The sequence below is a fragment of the Eubalaena glacialis genome, chromosome 4, assembly GCF_028564815.1.
Source record: "Eubalaena glacialis isolate mEubGla1 chromosome 4, mEubGla1.1.hap2.+ XY, whole genome shotgun sequence".
Taxonomy (NCBI): domain Eukaryota; kingdom Metazoa; phylum Chordata; class Mammalia; order Artiodactyla; family Balaenidae; genus Eubalaena; species Eubalaena glacialis.
In genome coordinates this window covers 26,551,558-26,570,586 of record NC_083719.1, presented here as the reverse complement: position 1 = coordinate 26,570,586, position 19,029 = coordinate 26,551,558, and the positions used below count along the sequence as shown (strand labels likewise).

General features: G+C 42.7%; 1 protein-coding gene across 4 annotated transcripts in view; it reads right to left on the bottom strand.

Moving 5' to 3' along the window:
- Positions 1–19,029, bottom strand: part of PDZD2 (PDZ domain containing 2) — a 232,501-nt gene that overhangs the window by 49,367 nt on the left and 164,105 nt on the right. For all 4 annotated transcript variants that reach the window (XM_061189153.1, XM_061189154.1, XM_061189155.1 and 1 more), the window contains one exon: positions 2,419–2,530. In XM_061189153.1, the coding sequence (XP_061045136.1) occupies positions 2,419–2,530 (112 nt within the window). The remainder of the gene's footprint in view (positions 1–2,418; positions 2,531–19,029) is intronic.

The window sequence follows — 19,029 nt, the reverse complement described above, 5'->3', positions numbered from 1 at the left end:
CCCGGTTTTCCTCCTCCTATGTTCTACCAAGCCCCGCCAATGTACCGGCCATCCTTTATCTTGCATCCTCTGGATGCCTCCCCCAGTATCACAACTCAGAGAGATTTCAGTCTTCATACCTCTTGTTCGTGCCTTATCATGACCTGCAAGTTGTTGAGAATCTTCCTAACTGAACCCATTCAAGCATCTTCCCCTCTTGAGAGGGAGCGAGAACGATGATAATGATAATGAAAATGACAATGATGAACGTGATATTAACGATGACAGTCATAACAGTGGCAGCTACCATGTGGTGAGGGCCTACTGCTGCCACAGTTTGGAGTGGCGGTACCATATGCATTTGCTCAACTGGATCTCTCAACAAGGCCCAGCATTTAGAAGGCATTCACACAGATTTGCAATTATAACCCTCATCTTACAGGTGAAAAATTTGAGACCCAAAGAAGTTAAGTCACCTGTCCCAGGTCACACAGCCAGTAATGGCAGAGCTGGGAATTGCACACAGTTCTTCCTGACTTTGTGCATGTGCTTCTTCTACTATATTTCCTTGTTATGGCCTTGGATGTCTAGGAAAAACACAGGAAGAGAGGGTGGCATCCATTTGTGGCAAACAGTAGCCAGTTCTGGATTTACTACTCAGCCGAATGTCCTGCACATTCTAAATTAATAGTACGAACATGGAGAATCATAGACCTGGAAGGTGGTCAGCTAGGATCCCCTCCCCACATCTGTATCCGTAAAGCCCCAGACTGGGGAATGGGATTCTCTCCAAGTTCCTCAGGAAGCCAAGGGGTGGGTAGGAAGAACTCTGTCTGGAAGGCGGACTGAATGAGTGACCTTTGGGATCCCCTTAACTTCTCTGGTCACATCCATAAAATGAGGAATGTGACTGCACTGGTTTCAAAGGTCCCTGTGTTTCCCCAGAGCTCTACGACCCTCCCCTGGGAACTGTTTATAAGGTGCTGATCAGACAACTGACCTAAAGACCTCCTTCCCCACCACAAACACACATAGGATTTAGATGTATTTCTCTCAGTTGTTCCTCGGGGCTGAAGGGGAGCTGCTCGTTCTCTCCATGTGAGGACCATCAACATGACCTTTCCCTCTAGTCTTATCAGCCTCTGGTCATCACATTGCTTTTTGTCGCAAACCCATATCCTAACACTCAGTCAGATAGACACTACCTAATTATTCTGAGTTACAAATACAAAGCAATTCATTTTGTCACTGAGTTTGTTTTTTTTTTTAATGGATGTATTTTATGGTCCTAAACCTGCCACCTTACCTGAGAATAGTAGGGGGCAGGCCATGTGGGTTGGAGATGCTCTTGGTTGGCAGCCAGAGACTGGCAGGAAGATGAAACTGACATACTGGGGGATGGCGATACACCATGTTTTGTACTAGGTGCTTTTATGTGTGTTTTTTGTTTGTTTCAACCTTTCAAAGTCAGGATGATAATCTCCTTTTTTAGGCGAGGGAGTGGAGGTTCAGGGAAGTTAAATAACCAGCCCAAGGTCATAAGGTAACTCAAGAGCTGAGGGGTAAACTTGATTCCACCAAGCTTCCAAACTCTTGCTTTTCCTGCTAGACCAGATGTCTTTCACAGCTGGGTAGCCAGGGGTGATTTCTCCATGAGACCAGCAGACACATTGCTGAGGGCTCATGCCACTTCTAGGGGCCCGCAAAAATGTTTTGATTTCTTTTAAATTCAGGGGAAAAAAAATGAACATAATAGTAATTAATAGACGATAATGAATCCAGCTTGTATCTTTATACCAGTGCAGCCATGAAGTGTAATTTGCGGTTTTTTCCCCTCTTTTTCTATAGAAAGAGCCTGTCAAGGTTAAAGTGCCTCAGACCCACAAAAGTCCCCACACACAGCCTCTGACTTTCTCTCTCAGGGCCTAGGCCAGCTGCTATGATGTGCCCAGGAAATGTCAAATCTATTTGTTACAAAAACTACACCTCCATCCCATTTCCCCCCTCCCCTACCCTATTTAGTTGAGATGCAGATTTGTTACTAAATAAATAGCTCTTTGCCCCAGGTTCCCATGGACCAGGGGTTTGAGGAAGAGGTATGTTTGCTGGAAAGATAGGCCATCAGGAGTATTCCACAGCGAAAGGGTCACCTTAAGTCCTGTTGAAGTAAATGAACCAAACACTACAGGAAATTTATGTTTAAGCAGAGGCAAACAGAGATGTTGACATTCATTTCATTATGACTCAAATAAAAATACTGACATGGGCAGCCAGGCTGAAGGTGGTTGTTATGCCCGGGGCATGCACCATCAAAAGGAAAAAGAATTTGGAGGTTTTAAGGAAAAAAAGAGCTCATCCTGCAAATGACTTTATCTTCCCGAACTCCTGAGGCTGGAAGCTCCATTTCAGGCAGGCGTATCAGGCAAAGAGTTCACATACCTGAAAGACGACTCTTGAGCTTCATTTTACTGCTTCCTTGTTTCGGACTTTCCAAGGGCCCCTTGGATTCCTCGGGGCCGCATGCATCTTGGGGGTCCTCTGTCCCAGGCATCTGAAATGCAGAAAACCCAGAGCTGATGGGAGAGGCTAGCCTGCGGCCACTTCTGCCATCTCCTCTGAGACATTATCTCAGGCTCAAGCAGCAGCAATACAGGCGTCACATGAGAAAAAAGGTTCATGGGATCAAAGCACAGCCCTTCAGATAACCTGGAACCACACAGCCTCACACTGACAAGTTCCTCCTCGGCACGCATTTCACCGCACAGCATAGAATCAGGGAGGTTTCAAACTGGAAAGGGCCCAAGGGGCCATTTTGTTTCTTGAGAAAGTGTGTTGATCAAGGTCACCCAGGTGGTCACAAAGCCACAAGTAGACTGCAGGTCCCCTGACTGGTGGGCCAGTGCTTTTCCCTACAGTACAAACTGCAACAATTATTAAACCAGAAATTTTAAATTCAATTCTAAAATTCTTAAAATACAGTAAAGCCTTGATTTTGTGGCAGCCAAATAACTACACCCTGGGTCAACCAGATATTCCATGTGTTACACTCCCATTATAAAGAAACAACAACCCCAAAATGGAGTTGCTTGTGCTAAGCCCCACCAAGACTTCACACCTAAAGGAACTGCAGTTCCAGCCTCTCCCAGGAGTAGAATTTAAACCAGTCAGCCAGGAATCTCCTGGTCAGTGAGGCAATCTGCCTGAAACCCCATTTTTCTTTAAGGGACGGTAACCTTGCCTGAAAGAATCCAGTCTTGTAACTTCCGTCCCACCCTCTCTCCACCTATAAAACCTTCCATTTTGTACAACTCCTCAGAGTGCCTTTCTCCTTTCTAGATGGGATGCTGCCTGAGACATGAATTGCTGAATAAACCCAATTAGATCTTCAAATTTACTCGGTTGAATTTTGTTTTTTAACACTGCTGAGTACTGATTAAATACCTTCCAGAATCAAGCACCATCCAGGATACACAGAGGCATCTATGAAGTCGGCCCACACGTCTGTAAGTTGTATGTCTACATTATCAGACACCAAGAGGTTATGCAAAAAGGATGACCCCAAGGCCCCTTGGTCCTCCATCTGAGAAAAGCCCAACATGCTAAGAACAGCTATGCTTATTAGAGAGGAGAAGGAGACTTATGTGCTTGAGAGTGGTTATAAAAATATCTGGGGGGTAAATTTACGTGTACAAAACTTAGGAGATACATCAAACAAATGAGCCTTCTCATTTGAAATTTTATTTTCCTTTGAGGTTCTGGAGAAAAAAAGTCATATTAATTAAAATAGATAAGATTCACACTAAGGAACATAAATGTACTTTAAAAAGACAGAGATGATATCCTTTACCACTTAGCAGTCATTGGAAAGTCTTGTAATTATAATGTTAAAAAAAAAAAAACCCTGAATTTTAACAGATAATAAAAATTATACATTGTATATCAAATTCAGTTTATGAAAACGTATAAAGTAAGCAGTAAGAGTAATCTCCCAGGTAAGCCCCCTTTTTAAGAGGTAATTGTTTATAGCTAAATCTTATATGTAATATAAAAGATCTGGAAGCTTCCCCCATCCCCCTCAAGATCAAGTATCTTTTGGGATGAGAAAGAAGAAAAGAAAAATTCTGAGAAATGAGGAGACGTAGGCAAATTGAGGAAGAGGCATTGGGAAAACAAATTAATCTTGATATATAAAACAAAGATAAATTTGGTGAATTCCTATTACAATGTCCAGGATTGGCAGGTCTCCAGGTTTAAATTATGAAGTAAAGGCAAGAATGGAATCCTGAGGGTGATTTTAGAGATTCTCTAGAGGGACATCTTTCCCAACACCAAATTGGGGCATTAATTCATACACAGTACAAAAGAAGCCTCTTGGAGACACGCCAGGGATCGGGGGCACAGAAGGAGACATGCAAATAGGAATAATCCAAAGAGAAGCCTCAGGGCCTCTCCTTTGCTTGGCTTAAAAACTTTATGGAAAGACTCTGTCTCCAGACTGTAAACAGCAATTGCTGGAGATGGAGTAAAATTCCTGGTTCTTCCCGGTTACACCGACTGACCCAGGCTCCCAGAGAAAGGTATTCCTCAGTTTGCTAGTCATTACCTCCTCTGATGCCCATTACATGGGTGGCTTATTACACAGTGGTCAAGTCTCAGACCATCAGAAAGGCTGACTGAGAAGCTCATATGCCAAGGGACGAAAGCAACCCCAGCCCACCATTCCTGGACCTGTGAGGTTTCCTCCTTCCACTCTGCGCTCCAGTTTTCCAGCACAGCCCCAGGTTTGCACACAGTCAGAGACATTTTGGAGATGACAGAAGCACTCACAGAAGGAAAGTGGCCTGTCCGAGGCTTCCCAACTCCTACAGGCGAGGCTGTGACTTCACATTCAGTCTCCGGATTTCCAGCTTCGGGTATTACCAGGCTATTTCCCACCTCCAACCTGAGATGCTTTTCAATTAAGTTAACACTTTGGATGATCAATACTGTACTGTACAGTTCGTTCACCTCGATTTTTTTTCATTTAATTTGCACAGCAAATATGTCTCAAGGTAAATAATATTATCTCCATTTGACAGATGAGGAAATAAACTGAGACCCTAAAGTAACACCCTTTTGTTTACAACACACACCTGGGATCTAGGATAGATTATATGTGAAGAGCGTACAAAATGAGTGGTGTAGAGTTTTACAAGAGCTTTACATGCTCTATGTCAAATCTGAAATCTTTATGACGCAAAAATGAATGCTGTAAACTCTTTGATTTTTTGAATCTGGGGGAGGTGGTTTAGAAGAAAGAACCACAGCCTTAAGAAACAATATTTTCTTTTTTTAAATCCTGAAATGAACCAAAGAATGACATGATTTGGTTTCTATGACCTATAAAATACCAAAAGATTATACCAAAGAAATCTTACGCTCAAGATGGTGTATGTTACATAGCTACCGAAAGCCTGTAGCTAAAAGCTAAAATCAATCAGAATGGACCCAGAGATATCTCAAAGCGTGGCAAAGGGTACACTGATGAGCTTGAGGCAGAAGTGAAATCTTATTTCAGAACGTCCTGACCACATTAGCAAAAGGTTCTGAATTTAAATGGAACCATTTCCTCTTGTAACAAAAAACCAGTCTGTCATGGTTTTAGGTGGCTCATAACTCAATGAACAGGAAGTAGGTTGCTTAGATACATTAGTTCCAGATTATTTCAGGAAGTAGCAACATACAAAGTGCAGTTTGATTACAATGAACCTCTCTTCAGTTTTATGACTATTGTCTGAAAATGTCCACACTGTAAGAAAGACCCTTTGCTGTACTTTTTTTTTTTTTTTTCAGACATGCAGAACAAATCAAACTGTTCTGGAAATGATGTCATTTTAGTTGTTCTAAAATGAAATGTGCAGAAAGTTCTCCTGGAAGGCCTTTGGTTCAGAGAAACAGTTGATATAATCTATTATTCATCAGCAATTTCCAATTCATGTGTCATATAACAATGCCATTATATTAATGGAATCTAATATAATTTGCCAATTTCCAGGTTTAGAGCCTCTCTATTCGTACAGTTTCCCACACCTATAACCTATGAGATTCTCTCTCAGTGAAGAAGAATCTCTAGCTTCTGGTTTTATAGCAAGGTGGTAGGGGAGTGTGATTGAGAATCCTGGGCATAAATCCTGGTTGCACCATTTAGTAGCAATTTAGGCACATCTGTCAACCTCTTTGAGCTCTAATGTTGTCGTTTGGAAAATAGGGCTTAAATTAAGAATTAAATGATATAGTCTTCTGATTAAAGATGGCAGATTTCCCTCTTGAAACCACACTAAAATGATGGGGAAGAGATTTCTTTTTTAAACGAAAGACATAATCCCACAAAGAGACTAGAAGACAAGAGCAACAAAATTCTGGAAACCAGTAAGCAAATGTGAGGTCATAGATCTCACTTGGGAAAGCTGAATCCTAAACGGGAGTTGGAGAAAGCCCCAAAGCAACTCAATTTGCACACAGACCTCCCACAAAGGCCCAGGAGACAGAGGAGCTCTGGAAGTGGGAATGAAGGTAAGGCTGAAGCAGTGGTGTAAGAAATGGCCCAAAGAGTTGGAAGTGATGACACAGGTAAGAGTGGATCTGATTTTGAGTGAGATTCCCAGGAGTCAGGAATGACCTAGACAAACTTTAGAGAATTCATAAAAGCCCAGGCTATGCAAGTGGAATAGAGTATGGGCCTCTGTAATTCACCACTGCCCTGCTCCAAACAGAACCAGCCTCCAAAGGAGCCGCAGGACTGAGCTGGAATCTCCCCACTCCTCCCTGCTCTCCCAGCCTTACTCCAGAGATGGAGAATGGAGGTTCCCAGCTACACCAAAGTAGCCCATCAGCCAAAGAATACAGGAGAGTTGTTATCATCAGGCTGCTCTCTATTCAGAATAAAGGTATTTTAATTAGCAATTGTAGAAAGAAACCTCTGTCCCACTCTCTGTATGAACTACAAGCACAGGAAGTATATATAAAGTATAACGGCACAAAAACAGAAACATAGATCAATGGAACAGGACGGAAAGCCCAGAGATAAACCCATGCACGTATGGTCACCTTATCTTTGATAAAGGAGGCAAGAATGTACAATGGAGAAAAGACAGCCTCTTCAATAAGTGGTGCTGGGAAAACTGGACAGCTACATATAAAAGAATGAAATTAGAACACTCCCTAACACCATACACAAAAATAAACTCAAAATGGATTAAAGACCTAAGTGTAAGGCCAGACACTATAAAACTCTTAGAGGAGAACATAGGCAGAACACTCTATGATATAAATCACAGCAAGATCTTTTTTGACCCACCTCCTAGAGAAATGGAAATAAAAACAAAAATAAACAAATGGGACCTAATGAAACTTAAAAGCTTTTGCACAGCAAAGGAAACCATAAACAAGATGAAAAGACAACCCTCAGAATGGGAGAAAGTATTTGCAAATGAAGCAACTGACAAAGGATTAATCTCCAAAATTTACAAGCAGCTCATGCAGCTCAATATCAAAAAAACAAACAACCCAATCCAAAAATGGGCAGAAAACCTAAATAGACATTTCTCCAAAGAAGATATACAGATTGCCAACAAACACATGAAAGGATGCTCAACATCACTAATCCTTAGAGAAATACAAATCAAAAGTGCAATGAGGGATCACCTCACACCGGTCAGAATGGCCATCATCAAAAAATCTACAAACAATAAATGCTGGAGAGGGTGTGGAGAAAAGGGAACCCTCTTGCACTGTTGGTGGGAATGTAAATTGATACAGCCACTATGGAGAACAGTATGGAGGTTCCTTAAAAAACTAAAAATAGAACCATCATACAACCCAGCAATCCAACTACTGGGCATATACCCTGAGAAAACCATAATTCAAAAAGAATCATGTACCACAATGTTCATTGCAGCTCTGCTTACAATAGCCAGGACATGGAAGCAACCTAAGTGTCCATCGACAGATGAATGGATAAAGAAGATGTGGCACATATATACAATGGAATATTACTCAGCCATAAAAAGAAACGAAACTGAATTATTTGTAGTGAGGTGGATGGACCTGCAGTCTGTCATACAGAGTGAAGTAAGTCAGAAAGAGAAAAGCAAATACCATATGCCAACAGATATATATGGAATCTAAAAAAAAAAACAAAAAAACAATGGTTCTGAAGAGCCTAGGGGCAGGACAGGAATAAAGACGCAGACGTAGAGAATGGACTTGAGGACACAGGGAGTTGGAAGGGTAAGCTGGGACGAAGTGAGAGAGTGGCATGGACATATACACACTACCAAATGTAAAATAGATAGCTAGTGGGAAGCAGCCGCGTAGCACAGGGAGATCAGCTCAGTGCTCTGTGACCACCTAGAGGAGTGGGATAGGGAGGATGGGAGGGAGATGCAAGAGGGAGGAGATATGGGGACATATGTATATGTATAGCTGATTCACTTTGTTATACAGCAGAAACTAACACACCATTGTAAAGGAATTATACTCCAATAAAGATGTTAAAAAAAAAAAGTATAATGAAGTTTGCATGTACCATAGGTTGTGACATGTGTTGTACCCATAATATATTAACAGAGCATTGATGTCAGAGGCAGTTCTTTGATTTTGTAAAGTAGCAATGATACTAGTTATTTTTAAAGGGTTAAAATTCCCTTGTAATTATCTTATAGGGTTATTATGAGGATTAAATAAGAATGTGCTCGAGGGTACTAGTAGAGTACCTAATGTGTGTATCATAGGGGTATAGTGAAGGTTTAGTCGAAATAGAAAAAAAAACAACCCCCAAGATTTCTCCCCACTAGATCTCAGGATGCCTCTAGCTTTGATGATTACATTGACTATGATTATACCACTCGACTGCAGAGATATACATTTCAACTTCATACCTACAGAAAGGTAGCAGATTTAATTAATGATTAAAACAAAACAAATGGGCACCCAAAGAGAATATGCCACCTTCCTGGATTCAAGATGAGAAGAAAACTCCCTAAAATTACTGCAAACCTAACAGCTGAGAAGGCAATTTTAAAGGCATGTGCCTGGAGCACTTAGTTTTTAAAAATCAGGTTTGCACAGGACACTGAGGAGGATTTGAGAACACACTCTGGTCTTACCATCAGAATAGGAGCAATGGAAGAGAAAAAAATAAAGAGAACACGATGAACACGATGTTAGCTGCAGGAAGAGCGCTAACTCCTTAGAAGAAAAGATGAGATCTTAGATGACAGAACGGACAGACATAAGGGGAGAGGAGATTGTGAGGTCAAGGGCAGCACGGTGTATAAGGAAAAGAGATGTGCCAGCTCCTGACTACTACTCTGAAAATGGGCGTCACAAAAGTGGGAGACACTGGTTATTCCTAGTTTAGAGGGGGTGACTGGGACCTAAGGAAATCCAACTGAGGAAGGGAGGCAAAACCACAGAGAACACAATGCAATGACTCCCCCATGGGGATCCCAGGCCCAGAAAACAAAGAGAGATGTGATTTATAAACTGTAGATGAAGAGCTTGAGCAAGAGGACTTGGAACGGCTGTACCAAGAGGGGTCTGAACGTCTGGACAGATTCAAAGGTGAGCGGTGAGGAAGACCAGGAAGAGGAAAAAAATTTCTGGGTAAATTTTAAAGGGACGAAGATTTTTTTTTTTCCCCCCAACAACAGTGGGCTGGGAGATAAATGAAATTAGGACTATAAAGAAGCAAACAGGCATCCCAAAGGGGAGCCAGGCAGGATGGTAGTAAGCCAGAACTTGATGTTGGTCTGATGGGAGAATATTTCCTGGGTGGAATTAGCCAACTCAGAGGTGGTGGTGGTCAAGATGCACTAGAACAATAGATACTTTAGTAAACAGAAGTCTCACTGATTCTATCTCTTTCACAATGATGGGCCCCACGCAACAGAATCTATTTCTTTTCTTTTTGTTCTTTTTATTTTTTTACACAACAGAATCTAGAAGAGTATCTTAGAAAAAAAAATCTGAGTCAGAAAGCAAAGGAGAAGTAAAAATGGCACGCTGATTCAGCAAGCAGGGCCATGAAAGAAGAAAGGAGTCTTTCACAGAAAGAAGAAAGGTTCAGCAGAAACGTAAGTGAGTCTTTCCCAAAGGAGGCAGATGTGAAACACTAGAGGCAGATCCAATTACTAACCCCCCCCCCAAAACATAGCAGAAAGCAGTGCTACTCGACCCCTGGAATATTCAAAACCTGAGGAAAAACAAATCTCATGGAGCAGGTGGCAGAGGTATTAGCCTCCACCAGCTCATTAGGACAGAAGCTTCAGCATCCTCGACAGCAGGTTTGGTTCATGCATCTGCAGAGGGTGTTTTTCCAGATGAGTGAACTGGGGAGGAGAGATGCCGCTTCCTCCAGGCTAAGCACGTCTATGCCAAGAGGCAGTGGAGATGCAAAAGGAGGCCCAGGACTGAAAATGTCTGCTCTTGAGAACTGGAACCTCTGGCAGAGGTTCAGTCCACACCCATCGCAGTACATCAGGGAGGCCTATGCTTTCATCTCAAAGTGTAGATGCAAATCAAGAAGCTTTTGAATAGAAATGAAAAGCACCTTAAGTAGGACCAGGTTGATTTTCCTCCACCCAGACTGGGAGGTAGATTCTTGCCACTGGGTTTAAATTCATGGTCACAGACTCCAAACAACTGCTATAGGCTGACTGGCATCTTTTTAAGAAAAGCCAAGAATATTTTTTACCATCAACCCTCTTTTACTTGCTATTACTGAGTCTGTGCTATAGCCTTGGGAGACCATTCTCCATGGGTCTCTCCCATTTCTGTGTGGCTTGTGAACAGGGGCATAGGCTGTTTCTACTCTGGATTATCTATCTTTTCAAGGATGTTGGATGAACAGCCTGGAAGGTTAGAGACAGTGTCTCAGAAGGAAGGGCCTGGTTTGTTCACTGTCCAGTAAAATCATGTCTCTTTCTGGAGCAAAGGGCCATCAAGTTTGCTTCTAGCCCATCATAAAAGATTCAGGTTGCCTACGTTCAGGGTTCCCAGCTGTGAAGCAAATCCACTGTGTATGCATCTATCTGAGCCCCTCTGCTTCACTTCCATAGGCGGGGGAAGTGGGAATTATGCAAACAGGAAGCTCTAAACTGGGACTGAATCCTAAACTGGGATTAGAGGAAGCCAAAAGTTACTTGCTGTGCCACGAGTAATAAAGTCATTTGTCTCTGACCCAGGAATCTCATGTCTTCTACCAGCATCCATGAAACTGTAGTGTAAAAACCTCAGACTTTTTTCAGTTCTTGACGGAGTCTTTGGCAAAATTAAATAAGATCCTGGGAACAAAATTTTGCCTGGGACAACTGTCCAGGGGCTAGGAATTGGTTCCTTTTTTAACATGTCAAGGGTGTGGTGCCAACGACTTGAGACCATTATGGGTCCATTTATTCTTTGTTCATTTACATTTCACTAAAAAGTAAAGCACACAAGAGACATGCTGTTGAACAAATTCAACCTTCTTGGAGCTGAAACAGCCATATTTGTTACAGTAGAAAACAGTCCAGACTGCCGATGGTGAACAGAACCATCTCTCCCCAGCACCCAGCATCAAGTACCTCATTTTTCTAAGATGGAACAAAACAAGAAATCGGAATGATCAAAGGAGGCCATTAAGTACTTTGGTTTTTAACTCAAAAGGTCAAGGAAATTTAAGTTTGGATGTTAATTGTTCTAGATTTTCACATCTTTGGATTATGACTTGCAAAGGGATTTGAATTTGTTGGTATTTTAATTGTTTCAATATCATTATTATGTTGACATTTTATCTCATTGCAGAACCTCTGAAAAGCTGCACTGGACAATGTGGCTAGAAATAATTTTGGATGAGAAACGGCATAGGGATTGAGTTTTAGCTTCTGGCAAATTTTAGTCCTCTGGAGGCGGGGAGCAAACCATCATTCCCCATGAGACAGGCCCCCTGGGTCCAAACTAAAACTCTAGTACTTAGAAATGTCCTATAACTGCTGTCCAAAGCATTTATGAGATCTCCTTGAACACACTGTGACTAATATAATGCTTAACTCCTAAGCATCATCTGTCTTTCTCAGCTAACTCTTGAAGCCTTACAAACAAACCATGCGAAGCATGGCTTTTATCTCCAACTATTTCCATTGAGCAAGCACATCTGATCCCAAGGAAAACTGCAGGAGGACTGGTTGCACCCAGCTCATGCCATGCTTTTACGGTTCCCAACACTTAAAAAAAAAAAAATCTGCAGATGTGACAGAAGACATCCAAGCTCCAAATCCCTAGGAAGCCGTGTTGGCTCATTCCCCTGGTCAGTATCTACAGGACAGGGGAGGGTGGTGATTTCTCTATCATGCTTCAGTCACACTAAGCTTATTTTTAGGCTTCCAGAGGAAGCTCATTTTCCAAATCTCTGGGGCAGATGTTCGAGTGACCAAAGGAGAACCAGATGGTCATCAGAGGCCAGCGCTGGGAATGAATAACCATTCAGAAAAAGGGAATGGGAACAACAATAAATCAGCCTAAAGTAGCAAGAAGCCTGTGAGTTGACTGCAGAAATTAAAACACAAATCTCCTGCTACGCTAGACTCACTGCTTTCCAACAAAGAGACTAACTCAGGACTGAAGAAGAAAACAGTAAAACTGAAAAGTAAAACTGCCCCCCCTCCCCCCCGCAGCATGCTCTGGTCCACGCAGAGCGTCAGATGCAGCTGGGGGAGAAGCAGCAGCTGATGTCAACTGAGGTGCTCCGGCTGTGGCTTCGCAAATGAAATAATACTGTCCTTGTTCTATCTGAGCCCATCTCCCGTTTTCTCCCATTTATCATCCCCAAACAATGTGAACAGGCTTAACACACTTTGTTGGTGATTACTTGGATGATTTTTATGCATACAAATTAAGTAGATCCCTTGGTCCTTCAGAAAGGTGAGGCAAAGAAATCACCTTTAAGGGTACAGAAATGTAATCAGTCATTGGCCCACATCTGCCCCTCCTGTGGTGCGTTTGTATGTGTCACCCTCCCAAGGAGAGGACAGTATCCTCAAGGGACTCTCAGTTCATCAAAAATAACAGGAGACGCAGAGGCAAGAAGGAGAATCTGCATATGTCCCTCCTTGGTATCAATTTCAAATTGGGCAAGGCAAGTCCAGACATTCTCTACAAAGCAGGGAGCGCTCACTCTCACCATGTTCCCATGACCTAGTGAGAAGACTGGGGTTTGGAGTTCTTCTTTGGGTTTGTGGGCTGGCTAGTGAAGGCAGACCCTTGGGTCATTTCTCAGCAGGAGCTGGCTGTCTGCTCGCCTTGGACACATCTCTGGGAGCAGCAGGCCTGTGATATGCTTAGTCCTAAATTCTAGAATGATAAAATCGAAGTTGTGTGTACATATGTAGGAAAACCGCAAGACACACAAAATGTAGACGTGGGAGCGCTATCAAAAAAAAAAAAAAAAGAAAGGCATGCAAAAGACCTAAGAAGTAAACAGGAAGATTGGCAGGAAAGAAAATAGGAGATGAACTATCGGAGGTGCCCTAATACAGCCGCTGAGTCAAATCCAATTCAGCAATAATGGTAAACAGGTCAGATTTTTCCAGCACCTTTTTTCTATGCAAACATTTTAAGGAAGTTTTACATGATACTAAGGCTTATTGCGATAGAAAAAGACTGTTTTAACTGGACATGCCATTTAGGCAGATTTTAGATAAACAGTAACTGGTGGTTATGTTGAGGACATCGTGGTGAAGTTTTGGTCTGCTGCTAAGTTCCAGGCAGTACCCTAAGGCCATCTGCTGCCTTTTCCAGCTCAACACAAGCTGTACTCTGAGTTCTTTATTTTCCAAGAGTGGCGTTGAGTTCATGCTGATTTGCTGGTATATGTTTCTAAGGGCATGTACTTCTTGAAGAATTGCACTGGAAAGCTGAGATGTGTTCTGTGGAGCCCACAGGGGAAGTAGTAATAGGGGAGGTGGTCCCAGGCTCACACATGATCTCCCACAGCAGGGGTCAGAAAACTGCTGCCTGTGGGCCAGATCTGGCCCCATACCTGTCGCTGTAAAGTTTTACTGGAACAGTCATGCCTATCAGTTTGCTTATTGCCTATGACTGCTTTTGCACTGCAAAGGCAGAGGTGAATGGTTGCAACAGAGACTGTTTGGCCAGCAAAGCCTGAAATATTTATGATCTGGCTTTTACAACTGCCGACCTCTCATCTACAGGAATAACTCATACCCTAGCTCTATCCATCGCCCCACCTCCATCCCTAGCCAAAATCATTGGGAACAAGCTGAAGAATTTTAAGAAACATAACTTTATGAGTTGAAGGGAAAGTACTGACAAGTAGAGACATTTTAAGGAAGCTACTACCGGAGACAAGGCTTATTGTTCTACCACAGTATTTCCTCTAAAAACATCTGTGTCATCCAGGCTTTTGTGATTTCATCTTTAGGTTTCATTTAAAAATGATCCTGATAAGAAACTCATTTGAAGGCTTCCCTGGTGGCGCAGTGGTTAAGAATCCGCCTGCCAATGCAGGGGACATGGGTTCGATCCCTGGTCCAGGAAGATCCCACATGCCGCGGAGCAACTAAGCCCGTGCACCACAACTACTGAGCCTGCGCTCTAGAGCCCGCGAGCCACAACTACTGAGCCTGCGTGCTACAAGTACTGAAGCCTGTGCACCTAGAGCCCGTGCTCCGTAACAAGAGAAGCCACCGCAATGAGAAGCCTGCGCACCGCAACGAAGAGTAGCCCCCGCTCACCACAACTAGAGAAAGCCCGTGTGCAGCAGCGAAGACCCAGTGCAGCCAAAAATAAATAAATTAATGAAAAAAAATGCACATACTTTGCTAAGTGTCATAGGGTTATTGGCCACCATTTGACCTGGTTTAATCACATTGCTTTGTTAACAAACATACTGCTTAGAAGAGATGGAAAGGGTTTTGTGCGTTTTTTGGTCTTTGTTGTTGTTGTTGGTGGTGGTGGTGGTGGGAAAAGGGGAGAAAATGGCTTGGAGAAGAAGAAAGGAGAGGTTTCTGGGGAGGATGCAACCTCTTAGGGGAGAGGGGAGAGAATGGGTGCCTCAGTGGGGGGTTTAGAACAGTATGAGGATACTGGGCTCCAGGAAACCTGGGGAGAGAGGGTCCAACAAGTAAGGAGGAGCAGATGACAAGAGGATGGAGGGTTCAAAGGTAAACAAAATCCCACTCAAAATACTGCTTAGGATCAGTCCTGCCTTCAGGAAAAAAACGGGGGTTGGGGGAGCAGGAAACTTACTCCTTGCTTGTAGAACCCGGCTCTCCAGGCAGCCGGCTGGCCCTGCTCCCTTCCTCCATTGACATGTCAGACTGCTTCCTGCCTTTCCACCCTCTGGGCCCCTCTCCTTCAGTCCGGGCTCTGCTGACTTCTCCGTGGAGCTATAGCAAACACCTCCACCTCCATCTGCCTTTCTTCAGCCCAGCTCTTCCTCTACCTCACTGCTCGAGGAAGCTTAAACCAAAAACTCTGACCCTGTAACTCAACTTTAAAATCATCAATGAGTATATAGCTTGTAAAATAAGTCATAGTTTTTTAGTGTGGAACTAAAAGCATGGGCTGGACATTTGCACTTAATTGACTATTTGTTGATCCTTGAACAAGCCTTAAAATCTCCTATTTGTGGACCACTGTACGTGTTATTTTTCCACTCCAGGGTGTCACCCACTCCTGTGGGTGTTCCTGTGGAAATCCTATGGAATAGTCAAACATCACCCCATCTACTGAGCCCTCCCTGATCCCTGGATGGAATGAGACATCCCTCCTCTAGGTCAATATAGCATATGGCTCCTAAAGATTTATTATACGGAAGAGGTGAATATAAAAAGTATAGAAATAACTATCATTTATTATGGAATATAACAAATCCTGTAACAGAGGAAGACTGACTGCTACCTCTTCGAATCCCCCAAAGCACCGGGCATGGCGCTCAGCATGTAGATGGCTATGTCAAAGCTGGCTACAGTCCAGTGTTGGCTGGTACTACGACTTGGTTGTGGACACCTGCAAGGCCACATTATCAGCTTCTGAGATTGTGTCTGGTGTCAGTGGGATGACTGTTAGGAAGAATTAGAGATGTCCGCTTTGGGAGCTGAAGAGGGGGTGTGTGGTGCCATGCAGGCTGCCTATTTGCCACCACTAGCTTAAAAGATAATTCCACAAATATTTATTAAGTAAATATGTTTGTTTCTAGGGGAAATACATTTGAATATCAGCTTTACCAACAAATTTTTGAAAACATCTACTCCTTTATAAATCAGGAGGTGTCTTTCTGATTTTTAAGTTTTTTTTTTATACATCTTTACTGGAGTATAATTGCTTTACAATGTTGTGTTAGTTTCTGCTGTACAACAACGTGAATCAGCTATACGTATACGTGTATCCCCATATCCTCTCCCTCTTAGGCCTCCCTCCCACCATCCCTATGCCATCCCTCTAGGTTGTCACAAAGCACCGAGCTGATCTCCCTGTGCTTTGCAGCAGCTTCCCACTAGCTATTTTACATTTGGTAGTGTATATATGTCAGTGCTACTCTTTCACTACCTCCCAGCCTCCCGTGTCCTCAAGTCCCTTCTCTACGTCTGCTTCTTTATTCCTGCTCTGCCAGTAGGTCCATCAGTACCATTTTTCTAGATTCTATATATATGCGTTAGCATACGGTATTTGTTTTTCTCTTTCTGACTTACTTCACTCTGTATGACAGACTCTAGGTTCTAAAATGTGAGAAACAGACAAATGGAATTGGCAATGAGAGAAAGCAGAGATGACAGAAAGCTGGAGGGATTAGAAAAGTCTCTGAGGAATGAGGGGCTTCAGAATTTCGAGAGTCAGGAATAGAAGGAAGGATATCCCAAGTTAAGAAGTTAAGAAGTTAAGAAGAGGAAGAACCAGAAGGGAGAGGCATGGATTTCTTTTTTCTGCAAACATCATTCACTGAGCTAAATCAGTACTTATGTAAAAAGCCAGGCAAGCAAAAGCAAGCAAACAAAAAGCTAGGCAAGCAAACACAGTTACAATAGGGGGTGGGTGAGGAGAATTCTATTCATTTTAAATAGCTCTACTTCTTTGAGAAATTTCTGCCCTGGATTCCAGAGGGGAACTTCTGATCTCTCATATTTTGCTGTGTTTTTATTTCCAGGCTCTGTACTACCATGTTGCATACAATGTGGTGAAAAACAAAAAACAAAAAACAAAAAAACCCAAACCAAAACCCCTTCAAATCTTCCACTTCTCATGAAGTCTTCAAGTCAGGTGTGCTTTTTTCTAGCATACAATGCCTATTTGTCTAATTCACCTATGCACTGTCAAAGTGATTTTCCTAAAAAACAAAACAAAACCCCAGCACGATAACTGGAATTGAAACTAAGTGGAGATATCCTGTTTCTCTTAAGAGAGTGAGACTCGACTGTGTATCAGCACCATCTCCATGTAAAGTCTCCAAAGACACATACATCTCAAGGATTTCTGTTACCTTAAAGGCTTAGCAAAGCTCATAAATGAATAAGATATATTACCTAAGATACATGCTGCACAAATGAGTCCCAGAATCCTGTTTTTTTCCCCCGGGTAATTGCCATCATTTTGTCTATTTCAGTTCCATTTCTGCACTGCCACCTTCCTTCAATCTTAATATATTCTACTTTACATTTCGATGGGCAGACCACAGACTTCAACTCCCAGTGGACATATACAACTAAATTAATAAGGATGATATTTATAAGAGGAAAATTCATAACAAGGGGCAGGGCTAAAAGTCATCTTGTAATACTGTAATGGAATACCCAAAGACTGGAACCAACTTACCCTGAAGTGACAAAGTCACTTCATGACCACTATGGTGTCAGTTTCATCAAAGAAGTTAACGTGGAGGCAAAGAAACTTTATTACGTGCCCTCGTAGTCCATATTTTATTTCCACTGAAATGTGAAGGAATTTTTCAAATCCAAAAATGATAATAAAGTTGACTGCATACTAAGGGGATTTCTTTAAACTGTATTTCCTACGGCTCCACGCTGTGATGTCAACCTTTATAGATCGTGCAGCCATCAGGCACTCCCAACACAGATTCATGATGTATAACTCTATGCTACTGTACTAATGTACACATACACCATAAAACACAAAACAATCTAAAATGAGATGAAAATCTATACAAGTTCTAATACTTTCTGCCCACACTGCAAGGGACTATCTGACTCCGCCCCAACCCTGCCCTGGGGTGTGCTCACCCTACTTTGGAGACCACCGCAGCGCTGTGAGGCTGTAGATTACAATATTTGCTTTCCTATGCAAATCACTTGAGCTGTTTACTTCCTTGAGAACTGCAAACTGCTCGGATGAAAATGCAGCACAAAGCCAGGTAACGAGTTGGAACAGGCCCCAGAAAATGTGCCAGGGGAATAAGCCTAATTCAAACTTCAGCAGTTTTCTGGGCAATGCATCCAGGCCAAATAATTATTCTTACCTTATTTTCCCCCCACCTATTTAAATAATCACTTCATCTCCTTAAGTATGAAACCAAATCAAACAAAAAACCACCCCCGAATTTAAATTTTATTTTCTTAGACTAACGATCCTTGCAGACTTGTCTGTCTTATCTCGCTCTGGCAGTTCCACATACCGCCACGAGCTTCACGCAGCCTCTCTGACGTGGCCTGAGTTACCTAAAGAGTTGCTTAAGGAACATCTAAATGCACTGAGATCTACTTGAGGAAGTCTAAGATGCTGAGGGGAAGGAGAGGGTAGTTCACAGCTTGGGACAGTGGAGAGAAGAATATACAACCCAGGGGAATTACGGATCAGTACGAGTTCCTGCCTGCTTTGGGTTGGTGGTGGCAATAATACAGCTTCTGCAATAACCACACCAGTCTATATACCAGGAACTGATGTCTGCGGAGGCAACGACAGCCAAGGTGTGCAAGCAAGTCTGTGTTCACAAAGGATGCAGAACGGGCTCGGGGGTCTCTGCTTCCAAGTTTCCCACAAGCAGCACAACCACCATAGCTT